General features: G+C 39.9%; 2 protein-coding genes and 2 pseudogenes across 5 annotated transcripts in view; 1 reads left to right on the forward strand and 3 right to left on the reverse strand.

The window, feature by feature from the left end:
* The window catches only part of KRR1 (KRR1 small subunit processome component), a 114418-nt gene extending 108344 nt beyond the window's left edge, over nucleotides 1-6074 (forward strand). For both annotated transcript variants that reach the window (XM_040491381.1, XM_040491380.1), the window contains exons 7-10: nucleotides 880-1050; nucleotides 2247-2324; nucleotides 2435-2528; nucleotides 4260-6074. In XM_040491381.1, the coding sequence (XP_040347315.1) occupies nucleotides 880-1050; nucleotides 2247-2324; nucleotides 2435-2528; nucleotides 4260-4399 (483 nt within the window). In that variant the 3' untranslated portion in view covers nucleotides 4400-6074. The remainder of the gene's footprint in view (nucleotides 1-879; nucleotides 1051-2246; nucleotides 2325-2434; nucleotides 2529-4259) is intronic.
* Nucleotides 5356-23984, reverse strand: part of GLIPR1 (GLI pathogenesis related 1) — a 27715-nt gene continuing 9086 nt past the window's right edge. For all 3 annotated transcript variants that reach the window (XM_040491384.1, XM_040491383.1, XM_040491385.1), the window contains 6 exons: nucleotides 22626-22902; nucleotides 21193-21438; nucleotides 14045-14154; nucleotides 8416-8498; nucleotides 5647-5673; nucleotides 5356-5543 (listed from right to left, as the gene is read on the reverse strand). In XM_040491384.1, the coding sequence (XP_040347318.1) occupies nucleotides 5398-5543; nucleotides 5647-5673; nucleotides 8416-8498; nucleotides 14045-14154; nucleotides 21193-21438; nucleotides 22626-22817 (804 nt within the window). In that variant the 5' untranslated portion in view covers nucleotides 22818-22902 and the 3' untranslated portion in view covers nucleotides 5356-5397. The remainder of the gene's footprint in view (nucleotides 5544-5646; nucleotides 5674-8415; nucleotides 8499-14044; nucleotides 14155-21192; nucleotides 21439-22625; nucleotides 22903-23984) is intronic.
* On the reverse strand, nucleotides 12587-13454 carry LOC121040726 (60S ribosomal protein L23a-like; annotated as a pseudogene).
* Nucleotides 17159-18416, reverse strand: LOC121040727 (transcription factor BTF3-like; annotated as a pseudogene).

Here is a 23984-nt window from a genome sequence, read left to right on the forward strand (position 1 = left end):
TCTCTCTCTCTCTCTCAAAAATAAATAAGCACTTAAAAGAATAAAAAATACATATATTTTAAGAAGTCACTAGTAAATTGGGGTGAAGGAATGATTTTGAGTTACTTTGGGACATTAAAAATAGAGCTAGTTTTGTATCTGATACCTGGTTTCCTTCCTTGGCTGTTCCAATGTGTGCAGAAGTCAATGGAGTGGGAGAAATGGGTTTTGTCTGATCATGAGAAAGTTTACTTTTTTCTTTTCCTGTGATAATTAAAGTACTACCAAAAGCTTCCTGCTTTCAGGGGACATTACTAATTAACTCTCCCTGCTACTATTAAAGTTGAATTTTAAGGGTTTTAATGAATTAATGGTTGAAAAGCTGAATTAGATTAGTCTCATTTTCATCTCAATTATTTTAACAGTTCTGCATTTCTTTTTTTTTTAATTAAAAAAAATGTGTATTCATTTTTGAGGGGGAAAGCGCAAGTCGGGGGGGGTGTGCAGAGAGAGAGAGGGAGACAGAGGATCTGAAGCAGGTTCTGTGCTGATAGCAGTGAGCCCGATGCAGGGCTCGAACTCACGAACTGTGAGATCATGACCTGAGCTGAAGTTGGACACTCAACCGACTGAGCCACCCAGCTGTCCATAAAGCTTTTTTAAAATTTTTTAAAAACTGTTTCTGCATTTCTTAATCTAAATTTCTAATGGTTTTCCAAAGCTTAGTTTTAGATTACTTATTTTTTTATGGAATTGGTTTTCTCCTACTGTGGAGATTAAGAACTACTCTTTTTAATTTTGTTATTTATAGGAACAGTATTTATAATGTCTTGGTTTGACAAATATATGGCTTATAAAATTAAAAATTCTTACTTTGTTCATATATTGTCATGACTAAAGACCTTAATGATTAAACGAGAGTTGGCAAAAGATTCTGAATTAAGATCACAAAGTTGGGAAAGATTTTTGCCACAGTTCAAGCACAAAAATGTGAATAAACGCAAGGAACCAAAGAAGAAAACTGTCAAGAAAGAGTATACACCCTTCCCGCCACCACAGCCAGAAAGTCAGGTCAGTATTAAATGTTGAATTTCTTCACATGACGGGGGAAACCATTGTAATCTGTTTTGTCAGAAACTTCATGGAGAGTAATTTAGGTGGACTTTCTGTATGTGAGTGTGTATGTGTTTGGGTGCGTATAGGTATAAGAAACTAAAGGTAAGTGTAAATAGGCTTATTTTGAGCTGAGTGTGTGGGGTGGAGTGGCGGCTTCACGGTATGAGTGGTTGGTGTCACTTGTGTCCCTGTAGCCAATCCAGTCTGCACTTCCCATGGATACACACATTTAATGATTTAACCCTTAATGCTCTCACTCTGCGTCAGCACCATTCTTATGACCACATGCTATGTGACTGCTCAGTTTTGAAGTCTTTAAGTGATAATATCTATCCTTTTTCTAAATTATGAATGTCTCTCATTTTAGCAGCTGTTTTCTGGCTCCTTTTTTTCCCCAGATTTCCTTTTCTCTCTTGGCCATCACTGTTTCCTTTATATTGCCTTTTCCTTCTATCATAGTTGTCCAGCAAAACTCTCAAACTTAATCAGTTCTAAAATTTGTTTTCTTTCCCATAATGTGGCTACTGAACACAGCTGGAAAAAGTCTTCTCTTTGGACTCTATCCACTATAAATTCACGTTTCCAGCCTCAGATAGGTCCTCACCGTTGTCTGGTAGTCTGCATCCTCTTAATTCTTGAAGCACCCCTCCCACTCCTAGCTGATGACCCTGCATTTCAGTTTATGGAAGTATTTAAGACCATCAGGTGAGAACTCCTTCAACTTCCTTTTCTCTCACCTGTAATTTTTTTTTTTTTTTTCCATCTGCACCCAGTCCTTTCTTTACCTGTTCTTTGAATTCTGTCTTCACCTGTCTCCTAAGGGATCTTACTTCATAATTCACTCTCTTGGCTATATCTTAAAGTCTTTCCTCTCTACTAGTTCTTTGTTCTCAGCATGTAGACACATCCCCTTCTGTGTTGAAACAGCCTGCTGTATATTCCATGAACACATCACCTCCTTTCCTATCCCTGTGCTTTTTGTATGTATTTCCTTTAGCTTAGAGTATATTTCCTTTTCATGTCACTGCCTTTATGAATTAGTCAGATTTTTGACTTCACTGTCTTCACCTCAAGGACACTTGTGCCTTTTTTAGGAAATGATTTCTCATCTACCTTATTTCTCATGTAGTTATAAATACTGCTTTCAACAGATTGATAAAGAATTGGCTAGTGGTGAATACTTTCTGAAGGCAAGTCAAAAGAAGCGACAGAAAATGGAAGCCATAAAGGTAAGACTCTGTCTAGCTCACAACATTGATAGTACAATTCACAGAAACTTAAATTCCTACTTAACTATAAATTGTGTTCTCTAATGTATTTTTTTTAATTAATAACGCAGGCTAAACAAGCAGAAGCTCTCAGTAAGAGACAAGAGGAAAGAAACAAAGCTTTTATTCCACCTAAAGAAAAACCAGTTGTGAAACCGAAGGAAGGTAAGTGCTCGTTTTCCAATTCTTGATGTGATATGAAAGTCTGTTTTTGAAAAGTAAACCCATATGAATTTGTCTGAATCTCTTTGAATGTTAACTAAAGAAATAACCATCTTTCATCAGTTCTCTTGCTGCTTCATTAATCATTAATCCTAGGGACAGGAGACCACAGAAGTGTTTTATAATTTATTAGCAGCTGATGCCTATTTCAGAGTCTCCAGATTGACAGTCCTCTCCTAACCTCTGATTGTGCTGGAGAAGGACTCTTCATTGTGAAAGCTCTAAACCAGGGCAGTGAATCCTCTGTAGAGATCAAAGTAACGAAAGCAATGAGGTCCCCAAGCTCTGTTATCATGCCTCTCAGAAAGAGCTTATCAGAAGTTACACTTTTCTTCTCTTTACTTATGTGATCTGTGGCTTAAAGTTTCATTCCTATATTATTAACGATGGATTTCTGATCACCTTGGGCTAAAGGACACCATCAAAGTAGTAGGAAGGTCTTAGGGGCTGTTAAAAGGACACTCCGTGAAAACAGTGTTCTGTCTTCTCTTCTCCATTCCTAGTCTCATTTGATCCATCCTGCCCTCTTCTGTGTTCTCTTTCCCACTAGTAACACCTGTACTCTTCCCTAAGTAATTTTCCGAAGTAGCCAGTGGCACAGTGAGGGGAGGGAAGTCACTGGCATTGTTGTACATGACCTATTGGTCAAGACCAGACATGACGTTACTATTTTAGTTTCCTGTATTACATCAGTGTTAATAGCTTTAAAAGTACTGTATTCTTCTATGTACGTCACTGGTTATATAAAAGTTAAAAATGTCATAAGCATTAGAATTCGCAGTTTGTTCAGGCTGTGAGTTTTCTGCTTAGGACGTTGTTCAGTAGCCAGTTTAATCTCAGTTTATGATGATCTAAAATGTAGCTGTTTCACTGTAGTGGAGGCTTTAAGTCTCTGCTCCTCAAGTTGCTGGGAAGTTTGTCTGATGATATTTTAGCTGGTGATTCTCTTATACTCTGAACACTGTCCTTTACATGGTGAGGAAAAGTTGCATTTGTGTCTCCTCCTTTGTCTTTGTTGTTCAGGCTTTTGGCATTGATGGTTGGATTCTGTTAGGAGGATCTCCAAATATGCTCAGATTATTGTCTTTATTACCAAAATCTTGTTAAATGAAATACTACTAGTCATTCATTGAACTAATATTTGGAAAACTTTATTTTTGAGTTTTTATGTGTGGTATTAGATGAAGTAGATTTGACCTAAAGCTTCATGATTAGTTAATTAAAATTATTCAAGCTGGAAGGTCTACGTGGTAATATTCTTCTTGAAATGTAATTTCAAAGTATTTTAGTGTGCAGAATTGGAAATTGGCATATTAATGTGTACTCTAAAGTTCCAAAATATGGGAAAGAATATAAGTAAAAATAATCCAATCTCAAGTACAATTTAGGGGGAAAAATGAAGTTTTAATATTGTTGAATTCAGTGATTTGTTCAGATAGCTAAACTATAATGCCATTTTCATGTGTACCTTCATTAATGTACTTAGAAAGTAATTTATTTTATGATTTTTTTTTCTCTTAAATGTCTAACATTCCTTTAGGCAGGTGCTTTATATTTTACAACATGAACTTTCACTTATTACAGTACTCTAAAGTTACTGTACCAAATACATATTCTTTATGTTTTATTTGGTAAAGCATAAAGAATTACATATGTTGTTTTTAATTTGTCTAGCTTCTACCGAAAATAAAATTGATGTAGCCGCCATCAAGGAAAAGGTTAAGAAAGCAAAGAATAAGAAACTGGGAGCTCTTTCAGCTGAAGAAGTTAAGCTTAAAATGGAAACAGATGAAAAAAAAAAGAAGAAAAAGTAACACTAAATAAACCCCCTGAACTAGAACTCATTAAGCTATCTCCTTTTGTAAAGGATTTTGAGATACTAGGATGTTCGTAGCCTTATGTGTGAGAAGACTACCCTGATCACGTTTTTCTAGTTCGTGTCATTCTTCAAATCAGTGTTTATATAAACAGCTGTTTCTTTATAAATATAAATTATTGTATTCTCTGTGTGTGAGTTTTTAATTTTAATGCTGCAGAGTGGTATGTATGTCCTTGTGTACCATGCACCTTTTCTGTTTTGGCATGTTTGCCCAAGCATATTAGGTGTAATTTTTTAGGTTGTTTATGTAACGATCTTTTTAGAATGTGGCTATTGTAATTATCCATCAAATCCAGTATTTGCTGCCACTGTTTAGTCTTTACATATAATCATGTCCCACAACTTGGTTTTGAGGAAAATAAATACAGATTTTGCAGTGCTGTCTCTAATGATAATGAGTAAACATTAGGTTTCTTTTTATAATCTTACTTTATATTATGTTTAAGATTAAACAGCCCATAAGCAAAAAGCAAAAGCAAAAGCCTCTTAAATCCCTTAATTACTCTTTTGAGTCTGGGAAAATGGAAAACCAAAGACCTCAAATTGCAAGAGAGTGGGGAAAACCAGATGTTTAGCATGGAAGCAGCATGCAGCAAGTTATGTAGAAATGTTTTTACTAATGAGGGCCAGTGGAGTCGTTTAGAATCACCTAAATCTAGCACATTCATTTTGTAGTTTTAGAAGCTGAGACACACACGGGCTGAGTTACTTACTGAAAGTCACAGCTGTGGCAGCCTGAAAACAATTCTTATTCACAGAAAAGTGGGAAGTAAAAATGAGTTTATTCTAGAGTTAGGAAGTTGAGACTTTTTCTTTTGATGAAGGGTTTATTGCAACATTTTTTTCTGAAATATTTTAAAATAAGAAATAAATACAACCGTTATTTTTTTTAAGCCATACATGAATGAGTTGCGGTTTTTTTCTGGATTTAGTTCAAAAGAACTGAGGGTATCTGTGCTTGACCCAAATGGTCATTATGACACCCAGTATTAGGATTGGTGGACTAACAATGAGAAAGAGAGATAAGTTCCTGTTGCGCACAGATACTGGCCAGTCAGGATACACAATAGAGTAGTAACCTGTGAAACAAACATCAGATGTGCTCTTAAATGTTGTTTCTCATAATGCAGTAATATAATTCACATCGATCTAATGGAACAGTTAAAAGATTTGTATACATACGTGTGACTTTGTCTCGTTGTGGGTTAACTGTGGAGTCAGAAGAAAGAAAAAATACGTACGTTTAAAATTTTATTTTAAAAAGCCAAGTTGCTATTTATAACCATTAACTGTTGCTTTGACTTTATTGCAGTGTTTTTTAAACGTTAAGATTTTTTTGTACTAACTATACTAATTTGACATTTTTAAGTTGACTTTATAAACTTTTTATATACTACTATAAGTGGAAAATCATTTTACATACCACAACTAGCAGATAATAAATACAATTAAAATGAAAATTAAACCATGAGAATTGAAAAATAAAGAATTACATATTAGGAACAGTCAGTGTGAGCAATGTATTAAAATATTTTCCTGGAAATATGTTCTTTCCTGAGAAGAATGATACTATTTATGATCAGTCAGTAATAAAGAGACAGTGACCTCGCTCTCCGTCATTCCAGTATGTCATTAAATTGTCAATAGGGATTTGGCTCTCCTGTCATAATTATTCCTCTCCTTTTACTGAGCTTTATTCAGGTTTTGACATTCAGAGCACTAGGTAGAAAATTCTACATCTGCCTTAGCCTTCATGATACTTTTTTTATTAAATAGATGACGTTTCCATGCCAGTTGTATGCCAGCTGCCGTTGAATTCTGTGGGACTCTGGCAAGTACTTCTGGGTACTTGTGAGCATCCCTGCTTGGGCTTTGGTGAATTACAAGGAAGCTGCCGCTGCTCTACCTTTTTTGGCAGTTAATACCATGAAATCAAGGATGTGCTGTGCTAGTTATATTTTTTCTTACATATACGTTTTTTAAATGTTAAATATTCAACTCTTGAATATCGAGACAAATGGACATTCATGCACTAGCTAAAATCATCCCGTGTACCGCTGATATACCCAGCACATTATGTAAAAACCATGCTGATTTGGCCTCCATGGGTATTTATTGAACCTGCCAACAGTACCTAAAGGGCCAGAAAGGAATTTTTTCCTCCAATATTTACCATAATTTGTCAAAGATGGAATCTGTTAAAAGCTTTTATTTTTTTAATGTTTATTTTTTGAGAGACAGAATGCAAGCGGGGGAGGGGCAGAGAGAGAAAGAGACATAGAATCTGAAGCAGGCTCCAGGCTCTGTGCTGTCAGCACAGAGCCTGACGTGGGGCCCAAACCCACAAACCTCAAGATCATGACCTGAGCAGTCTGCTCAACCAACTGAGCCACCCAGGCGCCCCTATTAAATAAAAGCTTCTGTTCTCTAACCCTTACCCCCATGCAAATTAGCATGTTTTCCATTTTTCTTAAGAGCCCAGGAGCTTTTCGTTATTGGACCACAGCCTTAATTTTCTGAAGTTTCAGAGGCCATTTCAAGATACATCTAAAATGAAAAGCTAAAAAGCCAAAAGGATCTTTTCTTGTCATTGTGGAGGTGTTGTTACTAATTATCTAGATTTTTAAAGAGAAGGAATGATTTTTTTAAGGAAACATACATCGAGATTAGTGCTTATTTGCCAGCCAGACTAGGGTATAAGTGAATTACGCATAATTCCTACTTGTTTGGAATTTAGAATCCAGCAGGAAAGACAGTGAACCAGTGGCAACAAATTACTCTTTAAATAATTTAAAATAATTGTCTCAGTCTTCACCACAGATTTTAAAGAAGCATCATGAGAATTGTTCGTGGGCATAAAAAGTCTCAAAGTTTGGGGATAAAGAAAACACCAAGAGTCAACTCAACATTTGGGAGTTGAGTTTGGGAGGATGTATTTGTGGATAATAGGTAATATTTATTGAGTGCTACTGTATGCTAGGCTCTTGTTCTAAATAGAAGTGTTTTTTTTCTTTTTTCATTGATTTGATTCACCAAACCTGTGAAGAGGCCCCACCATCTACATTCTATTGCTGAGGAAATCTGTTCGGACAGTTGCCTCAGGTCATGGTGGTGGAACTGGAAATTGAACTTGGGCATGTGGTTTTTAAAATGCGTGGTTCTAGGGCGCCTGGGTGGCTCTCAGTTGGTTAAGTGTCTGACTCTTGACTTCGACTCAGATCATGATCTCCTGGCTCCTGAGTTCAAGCCCCACATCAGGCTCTGTGCTTGCTTGCAGCACAGAGCCTGCTTAGGATTCTGTTTCCCTCTCTGCCCCTCCCCTGCTTGCTCTCTGTCTCCCTCTCAAAATAAAAATAAACTTAAAAAAAAATAAAATGTGTGGTTCTAACTCCTACTTTATACTGCCTCACTTGGAAAAAAATAATATGCTTTGTAGTGTTGTAGCAACACGAAAGGAAATACTCAGTTGATACGTCGATACCCTGAGGAGATGTTTGTCGCATAGAGGCTGCGCTTTACTAAGTTCTCTTAACAGAACTGCTGTGAATGAAATAAAGGATGGTCGAACTGGGAGAGAGATGACTGGCTCAGAAAGCTGATCGGAAAAGCGTTGCTGTACTGGGATTGAAGATGACAACTCAGTGTTTATAAATCAGTTGTTTTGATCTTGCTGGAATTCAGCAAACCTTGGGTCTACAGCTCCTATCTTCTTAGTCACTTTTTGTGGTAATGATTAGAGCTACAGAAGAAGGCTATTCTTTGCTTCCCTAAGTTTACCTTATATCTATGTTCATTACTAGGACAGTAAGCCATTGGTTTGATTGCTGCCTGATGCCAGCTTCCATGAAAACAGCTATTAGGAGAAAGCAAACATTTGCATTCTTAGCTCTGTAGAAAGTTCTAATAGTTTCAAACACATTGTATTATTGGTAGAGTTTTCCTTTTACTCACTGCAGAGATTATCCAAACACTTGTCATCATTGGGGCAGGCACTGCAGGTGGACCCTTCTCTGTATGGCCAACTTCTGTATTGTCTATAAAGTAGAAAAAAAGCTGTCCATTAGGAGAGGTGGGTTTTTGTCGTTGTTGCAATGAAATTTGCTACTCATCTTTTCTGCAGGATGGAAGTCCACAGATTCAGAGGGTTGGTGAGGGAAGCGGAAATAGAAGCCTGTTCATATTTGCAGAGTTCCCTCCATGGGACTATGTCTGTGAACCTGTGTCTTCACCTACATCATTTCATTTAATTATTATGACAGTTCTGGAAGTTTTCTTTATTTGACACATAAGGAAACTAAAGCTCTAAGAAATTAACAAAAATTACAGCGTACACATATCCGAGTCACAATAAAACCTAGATTTGTCTGACTCTAGGGCAACACTCCCTCTACTTACTATCTGGCCTGTATACACCACCATCCAAAACACTGTCCATCCTAAGGTATCATGACCCACATTTGCTCTTCTCAGTTTAGCAAGCCTCCATAGTTTGTGATAGAACAATATGTGCTTCCCTATTAAGTATTAAATAAGACCTAGCAAGAAGTTTAATAATCAGTAACTTTAATAACATTAAAAACATATTTTGAGTTATCTGCTGCGAGTAGAATGTGATATGAAAATATCTGATATTTACAAAGATAGAAGTAGTACTAACAAAGTCACACACACTGCTGATACGACTGAAGTGTTGTCTTCATGCATAATGAAATGTTTTTTTTAATGTTTATTGTTTTCTATTTTTGAGAGCGAGAGACAGAGAGACAGCATGAACAGGGGAGGGGGAGGGAGAGAGGGAGACACAGAATTTGAAGCAGGCTCCAGGCTCACAGCTGTCAGCACAGAGCCCGATGCAGGGCCTGAACCCACAACCTGTGAGATCATGACCTAAGCTGAAGTTGGACACTTAACTGAGCCACCCAGGCACCCCAAAATAGTTTCAGTAGAGGTTAGTGAAAATAAAGATGCAACTTTTCTAATCCAAGTTCATGGACTCAACTCCCTTCCCCTAATACTTTAGAAACTTTTTTTAGAAGCACCTTTAAGAAACTTTGGTTAAGAACCAAAGTTAAGGACACATTACTTTCATTAACACCTCCTTTCCAACCCAAAATATGTGTTCTAATCTTATTTGGCTCCAAATTAATTTAGGTTGTTTTAGAAACTCTGTTTATCCTCATGCTTGCTTTACACTGTGGGAAACAGTCAAAGGAATATAGTGATTCTGATAATAATTGCCCAAAGTGCACATTAATCTGGGGATATTTTCATTGTTAAAAAGCACCATACTCTTTGAGAGGGCAAGTTCTAGAATAAAATCATTTATGCTATTTCATTCTTTGTTGAATTGTGAAAACTATAAAGAGGGAGAAATTACTACTTCAAAAACTGGCTAAAAACAAAAAGCAGTTATGAATTCTAGGGAAATGGCACAATTCCTCCTGAGAGAAACATGCTACTAGAAAGGCCTGGGTTTGTCTGGATAGGAACAACTGACACAAAGGGCCCTGATGTATTCTGTCCATAAAGAAGCAGGAAGTTTTAGTGTTTCCCCTGGCAGCTTGAGGGAGAAAGTGTTGGGGCCCTGGGACTGAGGAACTAAGACTTTTTTTTTTTTTTTTTTTTTTTGAGTAATCTCTTTGGCCAACATGGGACCCGAACTCAGGACCCTGGGTCACATGCTGTACTGACTGAGCAGCCAGGCCCCCTGAGAGAAGATCTTTAAAGAAAAAGATAAATATGAGTAAGGGTTCTCAAAGGGTATATTCGTACCCTGTAGATACTAGATAGTCAAGGTTGTCATTTCCTCTTCTGTGCTGTAATCCTTCCTCCCACTAATCACAAGATAGCCTTGCTCAGAGGGGCCCAGGGGCTTGAAGAGAGAGATGTGTATGTGAAAACTGCAGATCAGAATGACCCGTAGCAGCTAGGAGGAGGGGCCAAAACCGGTCTGGGCAATGAATGACTCCAGAGATTGAGTTACAGGTGACTGGAGAATTAAGCACCCTGCACCCCACTCTTAGGAAATCTCAGAAGTATGGAGAGGATACTGGACTTCCTAGAATTATGTGGGCTAATTATGTGACTTTTTGTACATGGAAGGAGGAAAACAAGCTGAGAAGGCAGAAGATAATGAGGACATCCCTAACTGGTCTCTGTGCTCCTCCCTTATGCCCTCCAATCCATTTCCCACATGTCATTCAGAGTGATCTCCAAATGTAAGGCAGGTCTTGTCACTCCCTTGCTGAAAATACTTGGATGATTCCTCTTGGGATGTGAATAAAGTTAAATTTACCATGGCCTACACTGCCTTGCAAAGGCTGAACTGCCTCCTTCCCCATTTCATCTGATTCAGTGATGCAAGCACCCTGACCTGTTTTTGCATCCTTTCCACAGAAGCTTTTCAGGTGTTTTCTGCAGCAGACATCTGTTCCTGAAGTTCTTCACGAGTCTGGTTCCTTTCTAATCTTCATGCCTGTGCTTAAATACATCATTTTATCCAGCCAAGGGTCCTGCCAATTGATAGTGTTGATTACAGTATCATATTGTATTTCCTTCATTACTCCTATCATAATGCAGTTTATTGTCTATCTGCCCCATAGATATTCCATAGAAATAGAAATTCCATAAAAGCAGGGACTGTGTCTGGCTGGTTCTCCTTTGCATCTCAGTAAACAAATATTTGTTGGATGATTGTATGAATCCACGTATTTGTATGAATAAATGAATGTTAACTCTATAGAAGCATTAAAACTGGTTATAAGCTTTACAACTTCTTGTTTATAACACTAAAAGGCAAATAAAGTCAGGCTAAACCAGGAGAATTTTCATTTGTGCCTTTTTATTATAACAACAATAGTAACTATGAATACTTCTCTAATAATCTCAAATAATGTCATACCATTGCCAGGTATTAGATATAGTTGGTGTTTTACATAACTTTCTTGTTTAATTTTCATAGCTACTTGGTAAGTAGCTGGTGCTATTATTATCCCAATTTTTTACAGAGGAAACAGATTCAGAGAGGTTAAGTAACTCGTCCAAGGTCAAGTGAACCAAGGTGGTGGGTTCTCAAGACCCTGTATCGTAACCATTAAGCTATATAAATGTCATGAAGAGTCACCATTGATTGATTTAATGGCTTTGGCTAGTTTTTCCTAGGTTTTCCTTGTTTTCTGAGTTAGGGATTTTAGGTCAAAGCTATTCTCTTCTGAATGACACCTGCTTTTAATCCTTTTACCCCACCTACACTCAATCAGACTCTCCAACGTTTCTTCAGAACATTAGTTCAGGGAAAGAAAGAGAGGCTTCCTCTAACAAATCTTCTGGAATCCCAAAGATTGGTAAAATCCAAACATAATTCTAGGGCAACAAATTAAAGAAAAAGATTGGTGTATATATGGCAAAGAGTTAAAGCTTTAAAATATAAACAACTACCATAAATCATTAAGAAAATCACTCTGGTAGAAAAATGAGCAGACCATATGGTTCACAAAAGAAGGAATGTAAATAGGCAATCAGGTGAAAATTTATAATCACCAGTGGTCAAAGAGATGCAAAAGAAACATAAAATAACAGTTACTCTCAAATTAGAAAATACTAAAAAATTATAATATCCAGTACTAATGAAGAAGTATAAATTGATATAATAATAGGGTAGAATAATTTGGCCATAAGCACTTTTAAAAACATAAAGATGTTCAAACCTTTTACTTAGTATACTATTTCTAGAAATTGTAGGGAAATAGATGTGACTGAAGACTTACATTCAAGGTTGTTCATCTAATATTAAAAGAAAATGCAGAGAACAATCTAACTTCTTCAATAGGATGAGCTGTCATGTGACCATCTAAAGCACAGACTCAGAAGCCAGACAGCCCAGGTCACAGTCCAGTAACATAGACACTATGTCCAGTCCACAGACACTATGACATAGTGTCACCAACTGTGGAACCCTGGTAGACTACTCACTCCATCAGTGCCTCAGTTTTCTTATCTGCCAAACAGGGGTGGTAACAGGACCCATCTCAAGACTTTTCATGAAGATTAAGTTAATATGTATGAAGCACTTAGAAAAGTGCTTAACATATGGTAAATATTTTATCAGTATTACTCTCATTTATTTTTATGGTGAAAAAATTTATATTTATATTTAACCAGCTGGATTCAGTTTACACGATCGCAATTTTGTTGGGAACATCCAAAGCATCATAGTCAGGAGCCAGTCAAACATATATGCCTTCTCTCCATTGGGCCTGATCAGGATGTTGACCTTGGCCATGTCAATGTCATAGAGCTTCTTCACAGCCTGTCTGATCTGATGGTTGGTGGCACCACAATGAACACAAGTGTTTTGTCTTCTACTGTCTTCATGGTCGACTTGGTAGTTAGGGGAACTTGATGATGACATAGTGGTCAAGCTTGTTTCTCCCGGGAGCACTCGTTCAAAGATACTTGGGCTGCATTCAGAGACTCAGTGTCTTGGGCCATTGGAAGGTAGCTGACATGTAGATCTTTTTTTAAGTGCTGTGAATGTCTTTCAGCACCACTTTCTTGGTCTTCAAAGCCTTTGCTTTGGCTTTGGGAGGGCCAGGGACTTCCTTCTTCACCTTTGGCATCATCTTCATGAAACAGTACTCTCATATTTTTATAATTATTGATATCACGTTTAAAATTTTAATGATGTGGAAAATGCTCATGGTATAATTTTAAGTAAAAAGTAGAAACTGTGCATTTCCAGTATGATATCCATTTTCTAAATAATGTGTATGATGCATAAGCATACATATAGAAGTTTAAAGAAAGGTGGGGGGAGGGGCGCCTGGGTGGCTTAGTCGGTTGAGCGTTGAGTGTCCGACTTTGGCTCAGGTTGTGATCAGGCAGTTCAAGAGTTCCAGCCCGAGTTGGGCTCTGTGCTGACAGCTCAGAGCCTGGAGCCTGCTTCGGACTCTGTGTCCCCCTCTCTCTGCCCCTTCCCCACTCATGCTTTGTCTCTATCTCTCAAAAATGAATAAATGGTAAGAAAAAAAAAAGAAAAAGAAAGAAAGAAAAGAAAAGAAAGGTGGTAGGTGGCATATCATGGGTCTACTCTGTTTTCCAAAGGGAGAAAAATTGTATCCGTTTCAAAAACAAAACTTTCAGAAGTAAATGAAATAAATTACATAAATTGAGAAATTTAATTCTCAATTTATTTTTGCTTTGAAAATTCTGTAAAACATGCCAAGTTTTTAATAAACCAATAGAGTAATATCAGTCCTCCTATTCCGTGGTATTATTACCATTTCCAATTAATCTATGTCCCTGCAAACATTTTAGTGTTGCCTCTCTAAACATATATGTTGTGTGTGTATTTATATAGCATTTGTAAGGGGTGCACACAGACACACAAACACACATGTATATATATATTTTTTAAATGTACCAGATGTTAATGGAGTAGATCTCTGGGTTAGAGGAATTAAGGGGATATTAATTTTCTTTTTTACCCTTTCTTTATTATCCTAATTTTCTGTAATGAAGATTAATACTTCTAAAAAAGATTTAAGAAGTTTTTCTTAGAAGAATCGATTTGGGTACTTACCCTGGTCCGTAGTTGCATATGAAAAGCGCGCCGTGGGAAATACTGGTGCCATGAACGCTGGGACAATACTGTACTGCACAGCCCACTTTGTAACTAGCCGCCCAAACAACCTGAAATAAAGATTTGTAGCGAGAGAGAGAGAGAGACAATAAAGTGAACACTGGAGTATGATTAGGACTTCATAAATGTGGTGAGGTGTGTTCACTCTTGTTTAGGTGGAGCAGTTATTACCAGGGGACTCCTAGGTGCTGAGACTCAGTTAGAAACAAGACTTGTGGGGCGCCTGGGTGGCGCAGTCGGTTAAGCGTCCGACTTCAGCCAGGTCACGATCTCGCGGTCCGGGAGTTCGAGCCCCGCGTCGGGCTCTGGGCTGATGGCTCAGAGCCTGGAGCCTGTTTCTGATTCTGTGTCTCCCTCTCTCTCTGCCCCTCCCCCGTTCATGCTCTGTCTCTCTCTGTCCCAAAAAAATAAATAAACGTTAAAAAAAAAAAAATTAAAAAAAAAAAAAAGAAACAAGACTTGTAATTATTATTGGGGTGTGAGTGTGTGAAATAAACATATAAATGATACTAAGATCATTTTGGCATTTGAAATAAAATAAAATAGAGAGTGCTGGGGTGAGGGGCCCATCCTGAGAGCCCAGAGAAGGGGCGCTGGAGGAGGCCTTGGAGCTGAGGCCTGCAGGGGGCAGCGCTGGGGATGACCTCGCAGGAGACCGCAACGTGGGAGGAAGAGCCTTCCGTGTGGAGACAGCAGTGGCACAGAGGCCCTGAGGTGGGACGGCGCGGCGGTGACAGTGGCGGAAAGAAGCAGGCAGAGCTGGGATCCAGTGAGTGGGGAGAGTCATTGGCATTGAGGAAGGAGGCAGAGGGGCAGGTCGTGGGGAATCTCGTAGGCAAGTGAGCACAGGCTCCTTTTTGCGTCAGAAAGATAGCTTGGTTGTCATGAAGTAAACGGACTGAGAAGAGCAAGGGAAGAAAGAGGGAGGGCATTTGGGAGGCTGTTCCAGGGGTGCAAGCAAGAGAAGACGGTGACCCACACTTGGGTGGCGGTCGCGGGTTCCTGGGAATCCGTCAAGTTCATGCTTTAGCTCTAGGTACAGCTGAAAGGATTTGCTTTTGCCTTGAGTGTGAGGTGAGGGGGAACATTTGGGGCCTGAGTAACATTTACTGAGATGGGGGAAGGGAAGGAGCAGGGTGGGTGGGAGTATGGACAGGGCTTCCGTTCAAGTCCCATTCCCTTTGAGACGCCTAATTAAATGTCCAAGTGCAGAGTGACTTTGCTGCTGAATGTGACCGTCTCTAGATTATTATCTAGATCAAGGCTAGATGGAAAAAGGGTGGTGAGTGGCACAGGAGGAAAACCAAGAACAGAGCCAGCTTCTTCAGGGAGAGGGGCCCCACAGTGGGAAGACTCCATACTTGATTTAGTTCAACACTGTCACCTATTTTCCCACATTTAGTGGCATTTTCCCCCTGACTTTTGAACAAGCGACTTTACATTTTCATTTTGCACTAGGCCCCACAAATTACATAGCTCGTCTTAACCAAGAGTGTTTGGTGTCAATGGAGCCTAAAGAAAAAAGCTGTTTAAAGAGCTAGTATCTAGACACTAGAGATAAGCCAGCAATTAAATGCACTCCTTTGGGTGCCGAGGTGGCTCAGTCAGTTGAGCATCCAACTCTTGATTTTGGCTCAGGTCATGATCTCACGGTTTGTGGGATTGAGCCCCACGTCGAGCTCTGCACTGATGCAAGCCTGCTTGGGGGTCTCTCTCCTCCTCATTCTCTTCCCTGCCCCCAACCCAAATAAATAAATATATATATATATATATATTTTTAACACCTTTCCCTTTCTGTAGCCCTTTAGAGCTCCCCTCTACTTGCTAGATGGGATGCTACTTGATTCATGGATTAGTTCATAAAACCAATTAGATCTTTAAAATTTATTTGGTTGAACTTTTGTTCAACTTTTGTTCTCAGTATGAGTCCATCCAACTCATTATCAGGCACTATTATCAGAAGTATGGTAACGCTGCAACATATATAAAACCAGGTAGAGAAACTGTGAAACGTCCCACTTTATTAGTCTGTAACAGTGTAAAAATAAGCGGCTAGCAGTTGGTGGGGGAGGTGGGGATAAAACCAAAAATGCGATCAATGGTGCCATCTAGTGGGCATTCTCAGCATTATCACACCTAAACTGCTGCCCCGCCCATACACTTAAGTCGAACCATTCTGTTACCAAATGTTATAAAGGTGAGCTGCCAGCAATAAAATATCTAATCTCCGATATTAATATACCAAAATTCTTAGTGCAAATCTATCTCTAGTGAACACAAAGCTAAAGTGTGGACCTCATGTGTCAAGAAATATCACATCTTTAGGAGATAATGATTGGATCTAAATCTATTATCTTTACTCTGTACAACCACCCCTCACCAGCCAAAGTCTGAAAATAGCTTGTTTTTATTAATAGAAGATGAGGATAAGTGGGCTATTATAATAGCCACTTGAGGTAATTTCTAGCAAGAATTTACAATGGCAACTGAGTAGTCTTGAATCACCCAGTAAGATTTCTTACAAGGATGAAAACATCAAATTTTAATGTAAAGGCATCTTTAACCAAGCTGTCAAAGTGTTCTTCCTATATAATTGGCGGAAAACCAGCTCATGGAGGAGATCTAACCTTTGTTTAATGCCTAAGTAGCAGCATTTTATTATAACTTACAGACATTCCATTACTTAATCCTTACAATATACCCGATATCTGGATCCCAGCTCTTCCTCTTATTAGTTTTGTGACACTGGGCAAACAAATCCTTCTTCTTTTTTTTTTTTTTTTTAAACTAGGCAAAAAAACCCTTTATTTTTAATGTTTATTTTTGAGACAGAGAGAGACAGAGCATCAACAGGGGAGGGTCAGAGAGAGAGACACACACACACAGACTCCGAAGCAGCCAACAGGCCAGAGAGAGAGGGAGACACAGAATCCGAAGCGGGCTCCAGGCTCCCAGCTGCCAGCACAGAGCCCGACACGGGGCTCGAACTTACAGACTGTGAGATCATGACCTGAGCTGAAGTCAGACGCCCAACTGACTGAGCCACCCAAGCACCCTGGCAAAAAAACTTTATTAGCCTTGTTTCAAACTTTATTCTCAGGCCTCTTCAGTTTAATTAGCTGCAAAGAATGAATTGTGTATAAGCAAAAACTAAAAAACGCTACGCTGTCCAAGGGGCTTTGGCTTAAAAATATTAGAGATCTAGATTTTATCAGATCCATGAACAGAATTCTAAAAAGCAGTCATAGTACAAAATAGCAGCTCCCAGTAACTTCTTCAAGCTCTGTCTTCAGAAGCTGACTCCGTTCAGTTTGCTTCCTTCTTGGAAGCTTCATCAAAATTCTCCACAAGATCTAGAACTTCATTCTCCTCCTCCTCTCCGGTAGCGAGTGGTGCTTTTCTGTCCAGGGACTGTGTGGACAGAGCTTCAGCTGGGATTCCCAAACTAGCCAGACTGCACCAAGTTGGTTTCAGATACTGGGCAGAATTTCTGTCAGCTGCTTGGTCTCAGTATGGCCTGGAATGTGAAAGTGTTTACTGCCCCAGATGCCTGAACTTTAGGCTCGTGGAAGTGGATCGCCATTCCTTGGTTTGTGAACATATTCACTTCTTCAATACCGGAGATAGCATTCACCCCTAACTTCTTTAAGGAGAACTGAAGTTTTTTATCATCTGCTGTAGTGGTTCTATGAACCACCTTCTTCTCTTTTTTTAATGTTTATTTATTTTTGAAGTGGGGGGAGAGGAGCAGAGAGAGGGAGACAGAGGATCCCGTGCAGGCTCTGTGCTGACAGCACAGAGCCCCAAGTGGGGCTCCACCTCACGAACTGAGATCATGACCTGAGCTGTAGACAGACTGAGCATTCGGGCACCCCAGAATCACCTTCTTCTTTAGGTGGACAGTTCCTTTCCCACCAATGCATATTTATGCTTTTAGTTTGGCTTGTTTCTCCTGGTTCATGATAGTTTCTCTCATCTTGTTGGAGCAGAAATGGGACCATGCAGGGGGACTAGGGTTTGTTTTCAGGGGGTCTAAGGTGGACCAGCTGAGGTTAGGTCTACACAAGTGGGCACATAAGATGTGGGAAGACAACTTCCTAACTTCTCTGAGCCTGTTGTCTCATCTATGGATGATAGTGGTTCTCTGACAGGTTTGTGATAAGATTTGAATGGTTTCTTTAACCACGGAGAGCTGAGTACCACACTCACTTAAAAGTGGTTGCTGCGGGGGTACCTAGGTGGCTCAGTTGGTTAAACCTCTGGTCGTGATCTCATGATTTGTGGGTTCCAGCCTCCCATTTGGCTCTGTGCTGACAGCTTAGGCCCTGGAGCCTGCTTCGGATTCTGTGTCTCCCTCTCTTTCTGCCCCTCCCCTGCTTGCACTCTGTCTGTCTCTCAAAAATAAATAAACATTTTTTTAAAAAAATGGTTGCTGTGGATGCATTATGTCAGACCCAGGGGGTCCCTGGACTTCCTCTCCAGGAAAAGGCTTGCTTTTCAGAATTGGGGGTAGAATGTAGTGGTCTCCTTGCGAGAGCAGATTAGGGATCACTCAGCTTGGGCTCTGATACCTGTATGTAAGGAAATGAATTTTCTCATATCTGAAATGTTAGCTCTCCTTTTTTTGTCCTATATTGAAAGGGAACATTTACAAATAAGCCCAGCTAATTTGGGGAGGGCCATCTCTGAAATCTCAGGTCTATGTGATGGATGTAAAATCAAGTTTCCTCCTCTTGTTTTGAGTCCCTGGAAGGACGGACATGGAGTGTCTTAACTGCATGGTTCAGGAGTCTGCGGCCAATATGACAGTCTTTAGATCTTTGCATATTTGTTGTGGTGAGCTACTAGCCATGCTTCTGAAGTACAAGGCTCATTTGTACACTCTGTCTACCTTGTACCCCTTTTCAGTTTTGCCTGGAGTTCTTCTCCTTTTCTTTTTCATTTGATAAGCTCTCCGTTAGTTTTCAAGAACCAAGTGATATGGCTCCTGCTGTGTAAATAACTCCTATGTCTCCATACCCCCCTTTGGCCAGATAAGTTGCTCTGCCCCCTTTGCTCACATAGCAACTTGTCAGTTTCTCCAAATTATACCAACAATGCATTGTATTACAGCCACTTACACATTGGTCTCTCCCCAAAGAAGGTCAATTCCTAAAGGTCAGGGGTCATTGCCATCTGTGTCCCTCATTCCTTGCACCACCCCCATTTCTCCTCACTTTTACTTCTTGGTGATGGTACTCCTCAATTAAGTGTTAGGACTGGGGCACCTGGGTGGCCCAGTTGGTTAAGCATCCCACTCTTGATTTTGGCTCAGGTCACCATCTCTTGATTCATGAGTAGAGCCCCACACAGGTCTCTGTGCTGACAGGAGAGACCCTGCTTGGGATTTTCTCTCCCCCCTCTCTCTGCCCCACACCCCCACTTGTGTGCTTTCTGTCTCAAAATAAATAAACATTAAAAAAATAAAGCGGTAGGACATAAGCTATTGTTCCAGGCTCTGTTTTGCAGGAATCTGCACTAAGACATATGATCAGTGAGTGCCTTACACAGTGCCTGGCATATGATAGAAGCTTAAACACTGACTGAATGAAAGTCCGTACCCTCAAACTGACAATTATTTTTGGAGACTTAAACAGTGCAATGTTGGGGCACCTGGGTGGCTCAGTCGGTTAAGTGTTCGACTCTTTATCTCAGCTCAGATCATGATCTCACGGTTTCATGGCTTTAAGCCCCCTATCAGGCTGTGCTGACAGTGTGGAGCCTGCTTGGAATTCTCTCTCTCTCTCCCCCTCCCCTGCTCATGCTGTCTCTCTCTCAAAATAGATAAATAAACTTAAAAAAAAATTTAAACAGTGCAATGGTTAATGGTACCAGTGCCGCTTGTGGGCAAACTGGATTTAGCTTTCTTGCCTTCTAGGACTTGTGGGATTCTGATGGAATCACTTTTCTGGTTAAAATTTTTTGTAAACATAAGCCAAGATTAATTGTTTATGGGATAAGTCTAGGGGAAACCTAACTCATATTTTCAAGAAAGGGACCAATATTGCTGGTGGTTTGATAGCTCATTCTTGCCTATAATAATCTAGAGATGAAAATTTCACTGAAATCCACCCTTCCCCTCACATCATGATAGTAAATATCTGTGCCAAACTTGTTTCACCTGTAACAACACCAGCGTGATCAGAGGCTCTATGAGGCTGAGCTGCCCTGAGACTTTTTCCAACAACATTTTGCTCTTTAAAAACACCTATTATTCCAAGTTAACTGCCTTGTTAGAAATGTTTGTACCCTCATACCTCACTTCAGCGAATTTTTGTATATAAGAAGCAGTCAGACATAGGTTCAGCACCCTTACTTATTGGCTTGACAAGGACTGCCAGGAAGAAAAGTAAATAAATGAAATGTGACCAGGACCAGGAGGCAGGATAGTAAGACAATAGACATGCTACCCTAGGGACTTGTTGACATCACGTTGCAAACATGCCTTAGGGTTAGGAAACCAAAACCAACCTGAGTTTAAAAAAAAAAAAAAAAAAAAATCTCAATGGGGGCAGAATAGCCACAGAATGGTTTACACAAGTTTACATGTTGGCCTCACCATTGTTTTTCTCTTCCTTGTGTGACCCATCACAGGCTCTCGGTTCATGTTTGAAGGAATAGGAGGCTATGGAATTGATGCTTCTGTCTGAGAGGCTTGTTTCTCCCAATTTTATAGACCCCAATCAACTGCCTCAAATTTTATAGAGGACGCATACCTGAAATCCATTCACTCATAAAGTCCTCTGATTGCTTACAAATGGAACAAAGTGCCCCAGGCAGGCAGCTGTTACCAAAATACTCAAAGTCTGTCCAGATTGGTGAGCCTCACCTTTTGCGTTTAAACACATAACTAACCTCTTCAAGCACCACCCCCTCTGCTATTGAAGTCTGCTCCATTTTTTTATTTTTTTAGGTAAGCTTGTAAGCTCTACTCTCTGACATGTACAGGCACACCAGCTTACTCTATATTTTCTTAACACCAGATTCCAGTTTTCTCTTTGCCTTTGAAGAGATAGTTTCAAGAGAATACGGAGCAGGCAGATACTTACCTGAGTGTAATGGCCACAGACTTTGGTGCATTTCTGAGTCCTGAAGTCGTAGTATTGAACTTCATCGTACCAGTTTGTGATGGCTGAAGATGCAGAAAACAGGGATAGAGACCCAGCCCAGATGTTTTCTCCCAGAGAGGAGAAATTTGGATGTAGCTTGTAGCTTGAATGCAGCTGAACGTTGTGTACAAACTGACAGTTTCTTGCCCATGTTTGTGCAACTCGCGCTAGTGCTGGGTCCCAAGTCTGCAAAAAGAAACGTTAAACAGTAGGAGGGTCGAGAATGAAAATTGGGTTTTGTAAAGATCTTTCAACTACAATAAGGAAAAAGATTTGGAGAGGGATCAGTACAGACACTGGAAGATGAGGAACTGATGACCAGAGGGTTATGTGGCATCATACAGTTAATGAGAGAACAGAAAGCCCTCACCCATCACAGACAGGAATTAGACCTCTTGCTCAACCGCCAGGCACTGAAAGCTGTAAAGAGGCACCACTGAACCTACCCGGAATCAGGAAACGTTACAGGCCACCGCACCCCCTCCCTAATTAACCACGCCCAGTCCCTTTAAAGCCTTCTTGGCTAGGCAGAAACCGTGGAGCTGGCTTTTGGACCAGAGTCTGCCTTCTCATCAGGTGGCCGGCCTCCTGAGTAAAGCTTCTTTCAAAAAGAATGAAAACTGTTACCAAAAAATGTAACTGGAATGAGCAAAGTGAGAATTTGAAGGGGGGAATGAGGCATTATAATGGCGATGACTGAATAGAGAAGGGTCCTCCCTATACGTGTGGTCTCCCAGTGTTGAATAAGGCCACTGGGAAACTTGATGATCTTGTTTTGTGGAATTTAGAATCTAAATGAGGGACACAGATCAGCATTTCACTGAGGGCCTGTTATGTGCAGAATACTTAAGGCTGTGTTTCACATGGTATATATAATTTAATAAACACAACAGCCCCTATCCTGAGGAGCTCAGAAAGATTAAAAACCAGCTCACAGCCACAGAGCCGGCATTCAAACCCATGCCTGACTGATTCAAAATCCTATCCTTTCCTGAGATGCCATGCTGCCTTCCAGAGAAAGTCAATATGCTCTGCCAGCAACAACAGAAAAGTAAACTTAGAGATAAACAAACAAACAAAAAAAGCCCTCAAAAAATTAACAGGGAAGAAAGGGACAAAAAAAGAAAAAAAAAGTAACATTTTCTGACCAGAGGAAAGGAAGCATTTAAAAGGAGTAAAATGTACTTGCTGAGCTTGCTTAGAAAAGATGAGTCAACAGAGCTAAACCGGATTCGTTTTGATCACAGATTGTGAATTTACTGCACACGTTAATCACAATGGGAACAAAAAGGCATTTAGGATTAGCAAGGACTGACCTCTAAAATCAACACACGTTAGCTTACTTCTATCACGAATACTGATATTTTCCTTACCATGTATAGCATATCACTGGCTGTTGGATTCACTTCTGATCGGAACTTGTTATGAAATCGAACACAGTCTTTGATGAAATCTTCATTTTCGACACCTGGCAAACTAATTGCTGTGTTTTCATAGCTGGAAACTAAGGAAACCATCCAGGCTGTCATGGCAAGTGTGGCCCGCATGCTCGGTCTGTCTGGCATGGAGCCCTCGGAGGCTGGAAACCGGAGCCAGTGAAGGTTCTGAATGCGTGTGCCTCTCTGTTTGACAAAGCGTGGCTGATTTCAGCTTTGAGAAAATAGAAAGCAGAACTTGAGTTCATCACAAGTTTAAAGAAATGGGTTTCGCCATATATGGTTTGCCGCCACTTTTGTGCTCTTAACCCTGCCGTTTCAGTGGTTCTCAGTGACACAGCACCTATTACAACATAGATATTTACGAGGCTGCATCAGACTTTCTTTCGAGTTAGGGGGGATACTTTCAAAGGAAATTCTGGAATCTCCAGAAATAACAGTCTCAATTTTTATGGAGGTTCTGGTGGTTAAATAAAAACATATCTCTTACTCCCATAAATGTCTTGCAAAATGCTTTTCAAACTTGTTTAGAGTCATATCAGCACAGTGGTTGGAATATCTGGCTAACATCTTAACTTGACCTAGAATTCATTCACAGTGGTGTGTGTGTGTGTGTGTGTGTGTGTGTGTGTGTGTGTGTGTGTGTGTAACCATGGCAAAGAGAGGGCAGAGAGAGAGAATAGTAGAGAGAGCACTGGTCTCAATTTCAGATTTTAGTTTAAGTTCTGTTCCTCACTAGTTGCAGCTGCCTATTTACTGAATGAAGCAAATAAAACTTTTTCTAGCCCCTTAATCAGAGAGGATTTGGGAGGATCTAATGAACTAGCCAATATATTAACACATATTAAATGTCTGCACTGGGTATTCAGTTTAGTAATAGGAGATAAACACGCTGCCCTCAAGAAGCTGAGAGAAGCAGGAGCTGTGGGGTGGTGACAAGCCCAGGGACAGTTGAAGGTCTGGGTGGAGGGAAGCACCAGGGGCTGAGGACTTATGAGGATGCTTACCCCATTCTGACACGGGTTGAAATGGCTTCCTACAACAGCAGTGAGGTCTTTGCTGAGCTGGAATCAGACTGGTGTTGAAGTGGAAAAAAAAAAAAAAAAAAAAAGGAAGTGAAGGGAATTGGAGAATAGGAACCATATATCTGCTGCAGGCAGGCTGGGTCCAAGGACCCAGAGGGTTCTTGGCTTGAGAAAGGTGGACATCAGATGTGGGCCAGCAGGAGGTGAAAGTAGAGTTTATTGAAGATATATATATATATATATATATATAGAGAGAGAGAGAGAGAGAGAG

This window comes from Herpailurus yagouaroundi, unplaced genomic scaffold (assembly GCF_014898765.1).
Source record: "Herpailurus yagouaroundi ecotype Mexico unplaced genomic scaffold, PumYag 182, whole genome shotgun sequence".
In the NCBI taxonomy this organism is placed as follows: domain Eukaryota; kingdom Metazoa; phylum Chordata; class Mammalia; order Carnivora; family Felidae; genus Herpailurus; species Herpailurus yagouaroundi.